The sequence below is a fragment of the Arachis ipaensis genome, chromosome B8, assembly GCF_059453495.1.
Source record: "Arachis ipaensis isolate K30076 ecotype BB chromosome B8, ASM5945349v1, whole genome shotgun sequence".
NCBI classification, from domain to species: Eukaryota; Viridiplantae; Streptophyta; class Magnoliopsida; order Fabales; family Fabaceae; genus Arachis; species Arachis ipaensis.
In genome coordinates this window covers 123,290,194-123,307,939 of record NC_142443.1, presented here as the reverse complement: position 1 = coordinate 123,307,939, position 17,746 = coordinate 123,290,194, and the positions used below count along the sequence as shown (strand labels likewise).

The 17,746-nt window shown below is 43.7% G+C and overlaps 3 protein-coding genes across 3 annotated transcripts; all 3 read left to right on the top strand.

The window, feature by feature from the left end:
- Nucleotides 1-6,021: 6,021 nt before the first annotated feature.
- LOC148549701 (uncharacterized) lies at nt 6,022-6,561 on the top strand. Its single transcript, XM_088495757.1, has one exon. It carries the CDS (start codon nt 6,022-6,024, stop codon nt 6,559-6,561), a length of 540 nt encoding a protein of 179 aa, XP_088351883.1.
- Nucleotides 6,562-6,944: 383 nt separating this feature from the next.
- On the top strand, nt 6,945-9,410 carry LOC148549700 (uncharacterized). The gene is made up of 2 exons (XM_088495756.1): nt 6,945-7,958; nt 8,124-9,410. Exons 1-2 carry the CDS (start codon nt 6,945-6,947, stop codon nt 9,408-9,410), a joined length of 2,301 nt encoding a protein of 766 aa, XP_088351882.1.
- Nucleotides 9,411-16,623: 7,213 nt separating this feature from the next.
- Nucleotides 16,624-17,526, top strand: LOC107635709 (protein REDUCED CHLOROPLAST COVERAGE 3-like). Its single transcript, XM_088495755.1, has 4 exons — nt 16,624-16,650; nt 16,758-16,891; nt 17,003-17,087; nt 17,236-17,526. Exons 1-4 carry the CDS (start codon nt 16,624-16,626, stop codon nt 17,524-17,526), a joined length of 537 nt encoding a protein of 178 aa, XP_088351881.1.
- The last annotated feature ends 220 nt before the right edge of the window (nt 17,527-17,746 follow it).

Genomic DNA, 17,746 nt, shown 5'->3' with positions numbered 1-17,746 from the left:
TTTGATCATCCTTGATTAGGGATCGGTCTTTTTTCCTATTTTTGAATTCATATGCCATTTGGGGAGGCTGGCCATTCGGCCATGCCTAGACCTTATTCTTATGTATTTTCAACGGTAGAGTTTCTACACACCATAGTTTAAGGTGTGGAGCTCTGCTGTTCCTCATGAATTAATGCAAAGTACTATTTTTTTTTTCTATTCAATTCAAGTCTATTTATTCTCTAAGATATTCATTCGCACACAAGAACATGATGAATGTGATGATTATGTGACGCTCATCACCATTCTCACTTATGAACGCGTGCCTGACAAACACTTCCGTTCTACATGCAAACAAGCTTGAATGCATATCTCTTAGCCTCCTGATCTATGATCAGAGTCTTCGTGGTATAGGCTAGAATTATTGGTGGCCATTATTGAGATCTAAAAAGTCTAAACCTTGTCTGTGGTATTCCGAGTAGGATCTAGAAAGGGATGGCTGTGATGAGCTTCAAACTCACGAGTGCTGGGTGTAGTGACAGACGCAAAAGAATTACTGAATCCTATTCCAGCATGATCGAGAACCGACAGATGATTAGCCGTGTGGTAACAGCGCATTTTGGACCATTTTCACTGAGAGGACGGGATGTAGCCATTGACAACGGTGATGCCCTACATAAAGCTTGCCTTGGAAAGGAGTATGAAGGATTGGATGAAAGCAGTAGGAAAGTGGAGATTCAGAAGGAACTAAGCATCTCTATACGCTTATCTGAAATTCTCACCAATGAATTACATAAGTATCTCTATCTTTATTTTACGTTTTATTTATATTTTAATTATTAAAACTCTATAACCATTTGAATCTGCCTGACTGAGATTTACAAGGTGACCATAGCTTGCTTCAAGCCGACAATCTCCGTGGGATCGACCCTTACTCACGTAAGATTTATTACTTGGACGAACCAGTGCACTTGGTGGTTAGCTGTGCGAAGTTGTGACAAAGAACTAAAATTATGAACGTGCGCATGAAGTTTTTGACGCCGTTACCAAGGAATGAACAATCACGATTTTGCATACCATCTATGTTAAATTTCTATTGTTATTTTATGTTTTCCTTAGGTTGATGATCATGTAGAGTCAAAAAAACAATTGCAAAAATCAAAGCAAAATAAAAAATAGCACACCCTGGAGGAGGAGCTTACTGGCGTTTAACGCCAGAAAAGGGCACCAGACTGGCGTTTAACGCCAGAAAAGGGCAACAAGTTGGCGTTTAACGCCAAAAAGGGAAGAAAAGCTAGCGATAAACGCCAGAAATGGGCAGCAACCTGGCATTTAACGCCAGGACTGGCACTCCAAGGGGCGTTTACACACCAAAATGGTGCAGGGATGAGAAATCCTTGACACCTCAGGATCTATGGACCCTACAGGATCCCTACCTACCTCAACTCTCTCTCTCTCTCTTCTTCACACCTTCCCATAACACCCTTCCCCAAATACCCCTTAGCAATCACCTCCATTTCTCTTCCCCAATCACCTCACAATTCAAATTCAAATCCTTTACCTCCCAAACCCAACCCCTAATACACGAACCCTACCTCTCTTTCCACTCTTATATAAACCTCTCATCCCTCCTTCATTTTCACACATCATAAACAATTTTCCCCCCTTGGCTGAACCACTCACACCTTTCCATCTCTTTCATTTTCTTCTTTTTCTACTTCCTTCTTTCTTCTTTTGCTCGAGGACGAGCAAACCTTCTAAGGTTGGTGTGGTAAAAGCATTGCTTTTTGTTTTTCCATAACCATTTATGGCACCTAAGGCCGGAGAAACCTCTAGAAAGAGGAAAGGGAAGGCAAAAGCTTCCACCTCCAAGTCATGGGAGATGGAGAGATTCATCTCAAAGGTCCATCAAGACCACTTCTATGAAGTTGTGGCCAAGAAGAAGGTGATCCTTGAGGTCCCTTTCATGCTCAAAAGGAATGAGTATCCAGAGATCCGACATGAGATTCGAAAAAGAGGTTGGAAAGTTCTCACCAACCCCATTCAACAAGTCAGAATCTTAATGGTTCAAGAGTTCTATGCTAATGCATGGGTCACCAAAAACCATGATCAAAGTGTGAACCCGAACCCAAAGAATTGGCTTACAATGGTTCGGGAAAAATACTTAGATTTCAGTCCAAAAATTGTAAGGTTGGCATTCAACTTGCCAATGATGCAAGGAGATGCATGCCCCTATACTAGAAGGGTCAACTTTGATCAAAGGTTGGATCAAGCCCTCATGGACATATGTGTGGAAGGAGCTCAGTGGAAAAGAGATTCCAAAGGCAAGCCGGTTCAATTAAGAAGGCTTGACCTCAAACCTGTGGCTAGGGGATGGTTGGAGTTCATCCAACGCTCTATCATTCCTACTAGCAACCAGTCTGAAGTTACAATAGACCGGGCTATCATGATCCATAGCATCATGATTGGAGAGGAAGTAGAAGTTCATGACATCATATCCCTAGAACTCTACAAAGTAGCTGACAAAACCTCCACTTTGGCAAGGTTAGCCTTCCCTCATCTCATCTGTCACCTATGCAATTTAGCTGGAGTTGTCATAGAAGAAGACATCCTCATTGAAGAGGACAAGTCCATCACTAAAAAGAGGATGGAGCAAATGAGAGAGCCCACTTATGGACCTCAACAAGAACATGAGGAAGTCCCTCATCAAGAAATCCCTGAGATGCCTCAAGGGATGCATTTTCCTCCACACAACTATTGGGAGCAAATCAACACCTCCTTAGGAGATTTGAGTTCCAATATGGAGCAACTAAAAATGGAGCACCAAGAGCACTCCATTATTCTCCATGAAATTAGAGCGGATCAAATAGCCATGAGAGAAGAGCAACAAAGGCAAGGAAGAGACAGAGAAGAGCTCAAGTGTTCCATTGGATCTTCAAGAGGAAGAACAAGCCGACATCTCTAAGGTGGACCCGTTCTTTAATTTCCTTGTTTTTTATTTTCTGTTTTTCGTTTCCTATGCTTTATGTTCTATCTATGTTTTTGTCTTTATTACATGATCATTAGTATCTAGTGTCTATGCCTTAAAGCTATGAATGTCCTATGAATCCATCACATTTCTTAAATGAAAATTTTTTCTAAAAAAGAAAAAGAAGTACATGAATTTTGAATTTTAAAATAGTTTAATTATTTTGATGTGGTGGCAATACTTTTTGTTTTTCTGAATAATGCTTGAACAGTGCATATTTTTGAATTTGTTGTCTATGAATGTTAAAATTGTTGGCTCTTAAAAGAATGGTGAAAAAGGAGAAATGTTATTGATAATCTAAAAAATCATAAAATTGATTCTTGAAGCAAGAAAAAGTAGTGAATAGAAAAGCTTGCAGAAAAAATAATAATAAAAAGAAAAGAAAAAGAAAAAGCAAGCAGAAAAAGCCAATAGCCCTTTAAACCAAAAGGCAAGGGTAAAAAGGATCCAAGGCTTTGAGCATTAATGGATAGGAGGGCCTAAAGGAATAAAATCATGGCCTAAGCGGCTAAGCCAAGCTGTCCCTAACAATGTGCTTGTGGCGTGAAGGTGTCAAGTGAAAAGCTTGAGACTGAGCGGTTAAAGTCGTGGTCCAAAGCAAAAAGAGTGTGGTTAAGAGCTCTAGACACCTCTAATTGGGGACTCTAGCAAAGCTGAGTCACAATCTGAAAAGGTTCACCCAATTATGTGTCTGTGGCATTTATGTATCTGGTGGTAATACTGAAAAACAAAATGCTTAGGGTCACGACCAAGACTTATAAAGTAACTGTGTTCAAGAATCAACATACTGAACTAGGAGAATCAATAACACTATCTGAACTCTGAGTTCCTATAGATGCCAATCATTCTGAACTTCAAAGGATAAAGTTAGATGCCAAAACTGTTCAGAAGCAAAAAGCTAATAGCCCTGCTCATCTAATTAAGACTGATCTTCATAGATGTTTTCAAAATTTATTGTATATTCTCTTCTTTTTATCCTATTTTGTTTTTAGTTGCTTGGGGACAAGCAACAATTTAAGTTTGGTGTTGTGATGAGCGGATAATTTATACGCTTTTTAGCATTGTTTTTAAGTAGTTTTTAGTATGATTTAGTTAGTTTTTATTATATTATTATTAGTTTTTAAATAAAAATCACATTTTTGGACTTTACTATGAGTTTGTGTGTTTTTCTGTGATTTCAGATATTTTCTGGCTAAAATTGAGGGACCTGAGCAAAAATCTGATTCAGAGGCTGAAAAAGGACTGCAGATGCTGTTGGATTCTGACCTCCCTGCACTCGAAGTGGATTTTCTGGAGCTACAGAAGCCCAATTGGTGCGCTCTCAATTGCGTTGGAAAGTAGACATTCTGGGATTTCAGCAATGTATAATAGTTCATACTTTTCTTGAGATTTGATGGCCCAAACTGACGTTCAAAGTCAGCCCAAAGAATTCTGGCGTAAAACGCCCAAACTGGCACCAGAATTGGAGTTAAACGCCCAAACTGGCACCAAAGCTGGCGTTTAACTCCAAAAATAGCCTATGCACATGAAAGCTTCAATGCTCAGCCCAAGCACACACCAAGCGGGCCCCGAAAGTAGATTTCTGCATCATTTACTTATTTCTGTAAACCCTAGGCCATTAGTTCATTATAAATAGGACCTTTTACTATTGTATTTTCATCTTGGATCTATCTATCTTTTGATCATGTTTTGATGATTGAACCCTCTTTGAGAGGCTAGCCATTCGGTCATGCCTAGACCTTTTTGACTTATGTATTTTCTACAGTGGAGTTTCTACACCCCATAGATTAAGGTGTGGAGCTCTGCTGTTCTTCATGAATTAATACAAGTACTATTGTTTTTCTCTTCAATTCACGCCTACTTCTTCTCTAAGATATCCACTCGCACTTCAACCTCATGAATGTGATGATTTGTGACACTCATCATCATTCTCACCTATGAGCGTGTGCCTGACAACCACGTCCATTCTATCTGCAATAGCTTGAGTGCGTATCTCTTGGATTACTAATCTAAGATTAGAACCTTCGTGGTATAGGCTAGAATTATTGGCAGCCATTCTTGAGATTCGGAAAGTCTAAACCTTGTCTGTGGTACCCCAAGTAGGATCTAGAAAGGGATGACTGTGACAAGCTTCAAACCTGCGAATGTGGGGCGCAAGTGACAGTGCGCAAAAGGACAATGGTCTTATTCCGACGCTAGCGGGAACTGACAGATGATTAGCCGTGCGGTGACAGCGCATCTGGAATTGTTTTCATCCGAGAGGATCATACAGCTTGCCATGGAAGGAGGTAACACATGGTTGGAAGAAGGCAATAGGAAAGCAGAGGTTCAGAAGCAACAAAGTATCTCCATATGCTTATCTGAAATTCCCACCAATGAATTACATAAGTATTTCTATCTTATTTTCTGTTTTAATTATATTTTAATTATCAATACCTCAAAACCATTTTAATTCGCCTAACTGAGATTTACAAGGATGACCTTAGCTTGCTTCAAGCCGACAATCTCCGTGGGATCGACCCTTACTCACGTAAGGTATTACTTAGACGACCCAGTGCACTTACTGGTTAGTTGTACGGAGTTGTGAAAAGTGTAATCACAATTTTGTGTACCAACGCCCCTTTGGGGGAACAGATAACAACAACGCCAGAATAATGCAGGAACTGTGTCACAGGATGCAGAACCTGGAGCGCCAGCTGGTAGATCAGGAACATCGTCAACAAACTCCCAAATCAAGCTACTCCCGTTCTCCTCACTCCCGGTGAACGCCTAGCCCAAGATCTGAGCCCGAGAGCGTCTGGGAGGAAGGACACCCAAGAAGACACCGCGACCCCATCATTTACACCAGGCAGGAAAGGAGACACGCCACAGAGCGAGACCGGAAAGACGGCCGACTAGAAGACGGCGAGGGAAGACCAAGGAGAACACGGAGACCAGTGATACTGGGCGCAACCCCGTTTCATCGTTCCATCCTCGAGGTCCGACTGCCGAAGCACTTTGACAAGCTGATGGACATGAGGTACGATGGAACCCAAGACCCGCAGGAGCACCTTATAGCCTTCGAGGCCAGGATGAACCTGGAGGGAGTGGGAGACGAGGTAAGGTGCCGCGCTTTACCGGTCATTATGGCGGGACCTGCAATACGGTGGTTTAATAGCCTCCCGCAGGGCTCGATGGCCAGGTTTTTGGACATTAGCCGCGCTTTCCTAGCCCAATTTACTACCAGAATCGCAAAGGCAAAACACCCGATCAATTTACTCGGAGTGACTCAGAGGTCCGGCGAGCCGACCAGAAAATATCTAGACCGGTTCAACGACGAATGTTTGGAGATCGACGGGCTAACTGACTCGATAGTCAGTCTGTGTTTGACGAATGGGCTCCTGAACAAGGACTTCAGGAAGCATCTTACCACGAAGCCGGTGTGGACGATGCAGGAGATCCAAAGCGTAGCCAGGGAATATATCAATGATGAAGAAGTCAGTCAAGTCGTGACTGCCAACAAGCGGCAGCCCTCCTATAACCAACCTCGGCAACACGGTGGTGGAGAAAGGTAGAAGGAGCACACCAAAGACGGTGGTCCGGGCAAGACGCCCAGGTCGTTCCCTCAATTCGGGAAGTTCACCAATTACACCCCCCTCACCGTCCCCATCATAGAAGTTTATCAGCAGATAGCCGAAAAGGAAATTTTGTCGAAGGACCGAACTGGGAGGAACAATAGCCTCTATTGTGATTATCACAAGGGCTATGGACACAAGACACAGGATTGCTTCGACCTGAAGGACGCGCTAGAACAAGCGATCCGGGACGGAAAACTGGCCGAATTCTCCCATCTCATCAGGGAGCCAAGGAGGCGAGATCGTGACCGCGAGGGAGAGGACAAGACTGCACGGTGAAGCGACGTCACGAGCCAGAGGACAACGAGCACGGCCTTACCATAATGAACGTGGTAACAGCAAGAGACGCACCTCCAAGGTCGAGGTCGGCACACAAGAAAGACGCCAAAGTCCTGGCAGTTTCTTCATCTTCTGTGAGAAGCTCCAAGAGAGTCCCACCTATCTCATTCGGTCCAGAGGACCAATGGTTCGATGAGGACGCGAAAAATCCTCCCATGGTCATCACGGCCAGAGTGGAAACCGGCCTCATCAAACGGATCCTTGTGGACACCGGGACTGACTCGAATATCATGTTTCGCAAAGTGTTCGATGCCTTGGGCCTACGGGATGCCGATTTAAAGACTCACCAGCACGATGTCGTAGGCTTGGGCAACCACTTCATCAAGCCAGACGGGATAATCTCCCTACCAATATCTGTAGGATCAGGACATGGGCGAAGATCAGTAATGGCTGAGTTCGTGGTTCTACGAGACTCCACGGCCTACAACGTCATCCTAGAGATGAAGACTATCAACGACCTCGGGGCAGTGATCAGCACAAAGATATTGGTAATGAAGTTCATCGCTGATAATGGATCCGTGGGATCCATAAAAGGAGACTTGGAAATGGCAGTCGCTTGCGACAATGCCAGCTTCTCCTTAAGGAAGAAATCTAAAGAGGTATCGGGAGTGTTCCTCACCGACTTGGACACTAGAGTCAGTGACAAGCCGAGACCCGAACCGGAAGGGAACTTGGAGAGGTTCAGAGTCGGTAACACGGAGGAGAAATTCACCTTTGTGAACAAAAACCTCCCATATGACCTGAAGGAACCTCTAATGAAAATGATCAGGGCTAACAGCGACCTGTTTGATTGGACGCCAGCCGACATGCTGGGGATAGACCCCCAACTCATGTCACACCACTTGGCCGTCAAGGCGAAGGCCAAACCGGTGGCTCAGAGGAGAAGGAAGATGTCACAAGAAAGAGCAGAGGAGGTGGCCAGGCAGACAGCTAGCCTCCTCGAAGCAGTATTTATACGGGAGCTCAACTACTCGACCTGGCTGTCGAATCTAGTTCCAGTGAGAAAGCACAATAGAAAATGGAGGATGTGTGTAGATTACTCCGATCTCAACAAAGCATGCCCCAAGGACTGCTACCCCCTACCCAACATTGATGCGCTCGTCGACGCGGGGGCGGGATATCGGTATCTGAGCTTTATGGATGCTTATTCTGGCTACAATCAGATACTGATGCACTGGTCAGACGAGGAGAAGACAGCGTTCATAACGCCCGGGAGAACCTACTGCTACAGGGTAATGCCATTCGGACTGAAGAATGCAGGGGCCACCTACCAAAGGTTGATGAATAAGATATTCAGCGACCTCATAGGAAAAATGGTGGAAGTATACGTTGATGACATCTTAGTAAAAACCACCCGACCTAACAACCTCGTAGGAGATCTGGAAAACATATTCGCCTCCCTCCGACAACACGACATGAGGCTCAACCCACTTAAATGTGCCTTCGCTATGGAAGCAGAAAAGTTCTTGGGGTTCATGATAACCCAAAGAGGGGTAGAGGCCAATCCAGCAAAATGTGAAGCGATACTCCAGATGAAGAGCCCGGGATGCATTAAAGACGTCCAAAGGCTGACTGGGAGGCTCACAGCGCTTTCGCGGTTCCTCGGAGTGTCGGCTGCAAGGGTGCTACCCTTTTTCAACCTTATGAAAAAGGGGATAGCGTTTGAATGGACCCCGACGTGTGAGGAAGCATTCAAGCATTTCAAAGAGATCCTCGCAACACCACCCGTTCTCGGGAAACCCAAGGTCGGAGAGCCACTCTACCTGTATCTAGCCATAACGGATGAAGCGATGGCAGTGGTTTTGGTGCGGGAAGAAGGGAAGGTTCAAAAACCAATCTACTTCGTGAGTAAAGTACTGCAAGGAGCAGAGTTGAGATATAGCAAATTAGAGAAGTTGGCACTTGCACTCCTAACCTCTTCCCGTAGATTACGACAGTACTTCCAAGGTCATCAAGTAGTCGTGAGGACGGATCAGGGAATCCGCCAGATACTCCAGAAACCCGACCTGGCAGGAAGAATGATGACTTGGGCCATCGAGTTGTCCCAATACGACTTGCAATATGAGCCCAGGAATGCGATTAAGGCGCATGCCATGGCCGATTTCTTGGTGGAAGTAACAGGGGACCCAGCCGAGGCAACGGACATACGGTGGAGGCTCCACGTAGACAGGGCCTCCAAGCAGACATTCGGTGGTGCCAGGATCATCCTGGAGAGTCCCGCTGGAGTCATATATGAACAGTCGATCAAGTTCGAGTTCTCGGTATCAAACAATCAAGCGGAGTACGAGGCCCTTCTGGGCGGCTTAATCTTAGCACGGGAAGTCGGCGCTAGCAGGCTAGAGGTATGCAGCGACTCGCAGGTCGTCACTTCTCAAGTCAACGGGACCTACCAGGCTAGAGACTCCTTGTTACAGAAGTATCTAGAGAATGTCAAAGAGTTGAGCAAATAATTCGAGGAGGTCACGATCCAACACGTTTCGAGAGAAAGGAACACATGGGCGGACCTCCTGTCCAAGCTAGCGAGCACAAAACCAGGGGCTGACAACCGGTCTCTTATTCAGAGTTTGGTAAAGGAACCAGCAGTCACCCTCCACTTGACAAAGATAAATCCCTCCTGGATGGACCCGATAACTGACTTTCTAGAAAGTGGCAAGCTCCCTGACGACGAAAAGGCGGCCAAAGCGTTGAGAAGGGAGGCGGCCAAATACTCGACCATACAAGGACAGTTGTTTAAAAAGGGACTGAGTCAACCTTTGTTGAAGTGTTTACTCCCTGACCAAACGGACTATGTGCTTAGAGAGGTCCATGAGGGGTGCTGTGGTCATCACATCGGGGGAAAAGCCCTAGCAAGAAAGCTCATCAGAGCTGGTTATTACTGGCCATCAATGATGAAGGATTCCAAAGAATTCGTAAGAAAATGCGTCAAGTGCCATAAAAACGCCAGCTTTCATAAGGCACCGGCTTCCGAGCTGAGCCTGTTGACGTCCTCCCGACCTTTCTCACAGTGGAGAGTCGACCTCTTGGGGCCTTTCCCGATCGGTCCAGGCCAAGTCAAGTATCTCGTTGTTGCTATCGACTACTACACCAAGTGGATAGAGGCCGAGCCACTGGCCAGTATATCATCATCCAATTGTCAAAAGTTTATGTGGAGACAGGTGATAACCCGATTCGGCATCCCAGAAGTCGTTATCTCTGATAACGGGACGTAGTTCACCGACAAGAAGTTCGTGGAGTTCCTCGCCGGTTTGGGCATAAAGCAAAAGTTCTCGTCTGTAGAGCATCCCCAGACGAATGGCTAAGTTGAGGCTGCGAACAAGGTCATCTTGCTAGGCCTCAAGAAGCGGCTTGATAAGAAAAAGGGCGTATGGGCTAACGAACTCGCCTCAGTTCTCTGGTCTTACCGAACGACCGAGCAATCGTCCATAGGAAAAACCCCTTTCCGCCTGACATACAGGGTGGATGCCATGATAACCGTGGAGGTCGGCGAGCCGAGCCCAAGATTACTTCTGCAGGGAGTGGAGGAAGCTGTAGAGAAGGACTTAGTAGATGAGGCTAGGGAGATGGCCCATTTGTCAGCGGTGGCGCTAAAGCAAAGAATGGCCCTGCGCTACAACGCCAAAGTACGCAGGGGAGAATTTGAACAAAATGACCTCGTCCTGCGGCGCAACGACATTGGGCTGCCGACTCAAGGGGAAGGCAAGCTAGCGGCAAACTGGGAAGGCCCCTACAGGGTTAAAGAAGTGATCGGCAAGGGTGCCTACAAATTGGAAAAGCTCGATGGCAAGGAAGTCCCGAGAACCTGGAACACAGGTAACTTAAGAAGATTTTACTCTTAGTTTAAACATGCCGAGTAGGCGATTTGACGAGCTCAAATAATTTACCATCAAACGATTTAATTTTGTTAAGAACTTATCATTGCAATAGACTTGTTCAACTGTCGATTAATGTTCACTTGTTAAGTTTACTTTTCCCCTCTTATACGTCCCGCGACAACGAAATTTTCATGATGACACGGTATCCCGGGACTGATCACCCCGGGAACCAACAAAACCAACACGATAACAAATGGCTATAGCAATAGTAAAGCCACGACTTGGCTTCGTTAAATTACCAACACAACGGTAAGCAAACGCAAGCGACAAGCCAACACCAACAAAACGGTAACAAAATAAAACGAGAACGTGCTGCTGAGTAAGCGAGAAAAGGACGGTAATTATAAGCCGACCTGGCGGCTATCAAAGTAGTTTAGATATAAGTCCTACAAAGTTCATCAAACTGCGCGACAAGTTCTACAACAAAACTACAACAAATCTACAAAGTTCATTATTTCTTCGGCATATCAACAATCTTGCCATCTTTGATTGTTTTGAAAACCCCGATTGCCGACATGTCGAAGTCAGGAGCCACAATTTTCACTTGAGCCTTAAGGGCCTCTTCAGTCATCAGGGTTGCGCTCTTTTCCTGCTTCACGGTCTCTTTATGCTTCTTCTTAAACTCTTCAGCTTCAGCTTGAGCGGTCTTAGCCGACGAGACGGCCACATCACGTTCCTTCTCCAAAGCGACCACCCGACCTTGCGCGGCATTGAGCTGGCTCTCCAAAGTCATCTCCCGCTCAGTTAGACGGGAGACGGTAGCATCAGAGGTCTTCAATTTTTCCTCGACAGACGCGGCCTTCTCCTCGGCAGCTTTAAGCTTTTCCTCCGCCTTGGACAGCTACTCACGAAGTGTTTCAACTTGAGTCTTGAATTGATTATTGGCCTTAGCAGCAGACTCGAGCTTCCTATGCAGTGACTGCATCCCCGACAGCTTAAACTCGGCCTTCCGAGCTATGGCAGCCGCGGAGGAGGGTACGGTACATCCACCTCGCCTGTCTCGCAAGGTCGGAACCATGGAAGTGTTCCTCCGTGCCGGAAAGCAGCTGGGAGTCTATGAAGGTCCCGGCGTCGAAGTTCCTCTCCATCACGGTGAGGACTCCTTCAGTGCTGGAGGATGGCTTCTGCCTCTTGGGATTGAGGATAACCTTCAAGTCATCCTCCTCGACTTGTTGGGCGGAGGTCGAATCCCCAGTACCGGCCGCCTCCTCATGAATAGGAGAGACGCGCGCCCCATCAGAATTTTTGTCCGACATCTCGGTGTCACGGGGTGAAGGCACCGCCGGATCCTCCTTATTCTCAGGAGGGGTCTCCGACTTCCCGTCAGCCTTCTCTTCATCGCTTTCCTCCAAAAAGATCTTGTACAAACTCTCAAGGCCTGTCACCTCGGCAGACATTCCTACTGCAGCAAATAAATAAATAGGTTAGTCGTGAAGTCGGCGTAACAAATCAAGGAAACAATAATGTGAGAAATACAAAGTTAAAGCTACTCACAAACATAATTTCTAGCGACCTCCCGGTCGCCCATAAGGAGATGGAGGTTCACATGGTTTCTCCCAAAGACAGCCAACAACACGTCGGCAATCTTTTTGTCCACAGGAGACATCCCTTTGTAGGTCACCTTGATAATGGTATTGGACCCCGCCCCGAAACTCCAATACGTCGGGATGAGGCGCTGCCCTTCTAACGACAACCAGAAGGGGTGGCGACCCTTGACTGGGTGAACTTTAAAGTACTTGTCCTTGAACCCATAGTAAGAGTCCTCGAACAAACCAAAAATCCTACGACCCTAGGAAGATCGGAAGGACATGAACCCCTTCCTCACTTTCCCTTCTTTAAAAGGATTCGTGAGGTTGAATAGATAAAGAAAAACATCAACAGACACCGGCAGCTCCAAGTAGTCACACACCATCTCGAAACAGCGAATGGAAGCCCAACTGTTTGGATGCAACTGTGACGGCGCCACGGAGATCCAGTTTAGGAGCGCCATTTGAAAAGAAGAAAAAGGACCCCCTAGTTGGGTAAACATTGCCTTATAGAACCATATCCAGTCGGCAATTTGGGGGGAGTGAAGGTTGATCTCGTACAACTGCTCGTTGGGAGCGGAAAAGAAAACGTCGTAGTTGGCCTCCTCGTCGGTTCCGCCGCATAAGTACTCGGCTTTACGGAACTCCGTAAGCTCCTCCTCACCCATCTGGTTCGGGGAGTCCTTCACGTCCGAGGTCTCCCAAGCATACCAGTCGTAACCCGCGCCTGAGTTGGAAGCTCGTGAGACGATACGAGGCATACCTACAGTGGGGCACCACTCGGTTAGTCTACGAGGTCGGGAGCTCGGGAAAAGTCCAGAAACTACGTTTAGCCTATTCAGTAACTGAAATCAAGCATAGCTGAAACAAATCCTCAGTAAAGCCTAAAACTAACGCCCTAGAATGGTAACCCCCTAACACACCTATTTAACATTATATCATTCAACACACAAATTCAGCCAGAAGAGCAGCATGCACACAGGAACATGGGCAATGAAAATAAAACGAACATGAAACAGAAAGCGAAGGGCGAACGCTTACCAGAATTGATTTTATTGCAATAACTTGAAAGGAAGTAAGAAGGAGTGAAGGCGCCAAGGATGCAAGAATCGTGATAGGAAATTTGAGAGGGAAGAAGATAAGTGGAGAGAGGTTAGGCACTGAGGAGAAAATAAAGTGCAGAACTGAGAGGGAAGGGGAGTTAAGAAACTGACTTGAAGAGCAAAAGGTAAGGGTAAAAGAGTCTTTACTCACAGGGTTTGAAATAACCTATTATGAGCATTAAATGCCCAACGCGAAGAACGAGGCGACGAACGGCTATCCCCCGCAACGAACGGATACGCGCACAAGAGACACGTTCACTCCACGAGCGGCCGACCTAGCAACAACACACGAAAGAAGACATAACGCACCACCAACGATGCTCACGACCATTGCTAACGCGTTGGGGGCACTGTTACGGCCTGGCCCAACATCACTCGGGCCGACCCGACCCGTAGCCCATCCGACCCGAACGGTCGGGTGCGAGGCGCCCAACCGCCGGCCCGGACACGCGTCATTGACAGCTCTGCTACAGCTGTAGGGGGAAGCTTCGAGGAAGGTGGGTCTGCCCTTGTGGGACCCACTTCTGACACGGTATATATGGGGAGGGTCCTACCCCTCCCCCGAGGTACGACACACATCACTTTATGCCTTTTTCGCCTGCACACCTGACTGACTAGAGCGTCGGAGTGTCTTTGCAGGTGACACCCCCCTTTTCTACACAAAGATCTCGGAACGTCGGCTACTCCACCTCCAACCCAGTAACTCGGAGCCAGACGACACCTCATTTCACCAACTGAAGCATCATTCCGACCCGTCCGATACACGAGCTACCGAACTATAATAAAATAAAGATTAGTCACTATTAAATTTATAATTTTATATTATATATAAATTCTATTATTTTAATTAAAAAAGTAATTATATTCTTATTTTACCAACTTTCTATTTTAAAAGAGCTCACATGTTTAATTCATACAAACACGAAAAAAAAAACTTAGTATAATAGTATATATTAAAGATATAATTATTCGTATACCTTTCCATTTTTTTTTATATCAGTTTTAACTTTTCAAACAAACTAAGTAATTTCATTTTAAAATTAAATATCCTGCCCCAATTTATGATATTCTGAAGGGTTTCATAGCACGGGTTAAATGTTGTAGGCTCCAATGAACAATCTCACCTAAATGCGGGAATAATAATTACTTCCAACCATATTCTATTTTTTTTCAACCATATTCTATTTTTTTTTTCCATTAATAAAGGATAACCCATGTATCACTGAACATGTGCATTACCAAAATGGAGGGCCATACTATGTTAATATGACGAAAGAGGAAGTTTAAAATGAGAGTAAGGAATTAAAATTAAAATAGGCAGACAGTAGCCACCTGAAGTTAGGTGTAATAGTAATCAGTGTTTAAGTTGCACTGTTAGATATGCTAGTTATATAGAATCGTGCATGCAGCTATATAAAGCTTTGCATCAGTGTGTTAAGTAACTGAGATCAATCAATCCAATTATGCAGGTGTTTTGTGTGAAAGTTTGATAGACAAAATATTTTTAGTATTAATTTATGGTGTTTGCTACGGTACGATCATAAATTCATACGTACCGATACGTTTAATATATGGACAAATAACAATAAGCCATGTGGAATTTATTTTCCACGTCGGCATTTAATTTTTTTAAAAGAAAATATATATTATATCACTAATTTTACTAAAATATCCTTATAATTTAATAAAAATAAAAAAATATTTTTTATTTAATTTTTTAAAAGACTTAAATACCCTTTTATTTATGTTAGACAACAAATTACACTTTTAAATTAATCAAATGATTTAATTTTACTGTGTCAAAATTTAAATAATTTAAAAAACAAAAACAAAAACACATTTAATTATTTATCTATACTAAAAGAAATTATTTCAATTTTATTGACATTTTCCATGAACCCTAGTTAATCATTCATACAAAAAAAAAATAAAACAAATTTAAACCGTACTAAAAAAATATCAAAATGTTCCTGGGTCACCCAACCTTCAAATCTCAGACTCACTGCCATAGTCTCTTCTTTGTCTCTTCTCCTTTACACTCGGCTCCGGATTTTCTTCGACAGCTCCCTTCTCCATCCTCTTCCTTCTTTTCCTCCACGGCGCCCTGCCAAGGTCACCGCAGTATTCGTCGCGCGCCTCACCCAGCCGAGTAGAACGTCGTCGCGTCAGAGAGCGTCGCCGTCTTCCTCGTTCCAGAGAGCATCGCCATCTTTCTCGTTCTTCATCACCGTCATCAGCCTCTCCCTTTCGGTAACTCCCCCTCTGTGATTTCTTTTAATTATTATAGCACTGTAGTGATTTCTGTAATTAATGGGATTTACTTTAATTTCTGTGATTTTATATTCGTTGTTGTTAATTTTGTCAATTCTTGCTTTAATCCAAAGTCTGCCTTAATGTCTGCAATCAAGAAGACTAACATTCAATTTCTTTATGATTCATCAAGAATGGAGCAAAATGTAATAATCCTGGTTGGTTAATTACCTTGTGGTTGGTCTTGAACCAATCACCAATGAGCAAAGTGAAATCACCAGCAGGGTTTGGATAAGGGATTGGGATGACAGATCTGTGATAGATATTGAGTCCTCCAAATCCTCCAGCGGCTTTGTGAAATGCAGTTGATGGAAAGTAGGAAAAGGTGCCAATCTGATCCTTGGTTTGAAACTTGTATGTGTAGTTTGAGTTTGGAGGAATGGCACAGTTTGTTCCCAACACTCCATCTTGCAATGAGTTCTTCTTTTGCTTAATGCCATTCCTAAATATGTTTTTTGCTTCTTTTTTTTTTTTATTTGTGTTCAGAAAAATATTCCTGGCATTGTTGCTGCCATGAATTATCTTCCCACCTATTTATGCCTTGTATAAATTTTATTAATCATGACCTAATAATGTGGTTTGACTATCATCATCTTATGCTTAATAAATTTACCTCTCTTGCACCAGCTATGCTTTAGGTCATCTCAAATTAATGTTGGAACTTGCAATTTAAAGCATTATTTTGGGTTATCATCTTGTGGTTTGACTATTATCATCTTGTTTGTTATCTGCCATAAGCATGATCTGTTATTTTCTATACACACTTGTCTATTTAATTGCAGGCATTGGTGAAGATGATGGCTGTTTGATGTACCTATCATCGAATTACTGCAAGTGCCTATAATCTTTTAGATGTGGTTCTTTACCAAGCAACTTATGGTAATCATGTGAAGATTCTGTTATATTTGCTTCTCATGTAGTGTAGAAAGTAGAGTCTATCCATCATTATTGTTGCCAATGAACTTGTTCGAGTTTTGCTTATTTAGGCCACAATATATCAGCAAAAGGTGGTCGATATAAATGAGAGGGAGCTTGGGCTTGATCATCCTGACACAATAAAAAGCTATGGGGACCTTTCTGTCTTTTACTATCGTATGCAACAATACGAGCTCGCTTTGAAGTAGGTTACAATGACTCTCCTCTTCAAAATGGTTTAGATGCCTATGCCATGAAGAATTTCTGTTGATTGTTGTATTCAGGGCACCAAAAAACTGTGACTCTTTTAATGCAGTGTGTCAGATCTTCTGGATTTTATAAGTCCCGAGCTTGATTCTAATGGAAATGAACAAGCTCAGAGAAAACAGCAGCGTGGGAAGGTTCTCTGCCAAATTTTTACATGGTGTTACCTTATATATTTGACATTAATTGCTTTATTATTATAAACTGCTGCTACCTTTGTTTTGTAAAATTTTCTATTGTATTGCCTCATTATGCAAGTTGTCGTTTATATCTCTAATCTTTTAGATACTTCTACCAATAAGTGAACAAAACCTTCAACGTGAAGATGCACCAAGCAATGTGGGTGTTGTCTATAATGGCTTGGAATATGCTACTGGTACGGCAGAAAACAAAACAAAAGAAAGATCTGGCATGGTGGATTATGAAGTTATGAACGAAAATGGCAATAATGTCCCTATGTATAGTCCACCAGTGTCAAGTGAATCTATTCACCAGGAGGAGACATCATCAGATGAGGGCTGGCAAGAAGCCAATTCAAAAGGGCGATCTAGGAACAAATTTTTCTTTTCTATTTAATAAAATAACAAAGGAATTGAACTATAACCACATAATTAACAAGGTTCTTTTTTTACTTTACACTCTGCATAAAGAAAAACAGAGAAAATACAATGAAAAGCCAGCATCTTAATTATATAATGATATATATTTTTTATAATTAAGATCAATGATTAAAAATCATTGAAACATCAGGATATCGATACATTTTAAAATTCTTATTTGATTTATCCGTGATTTT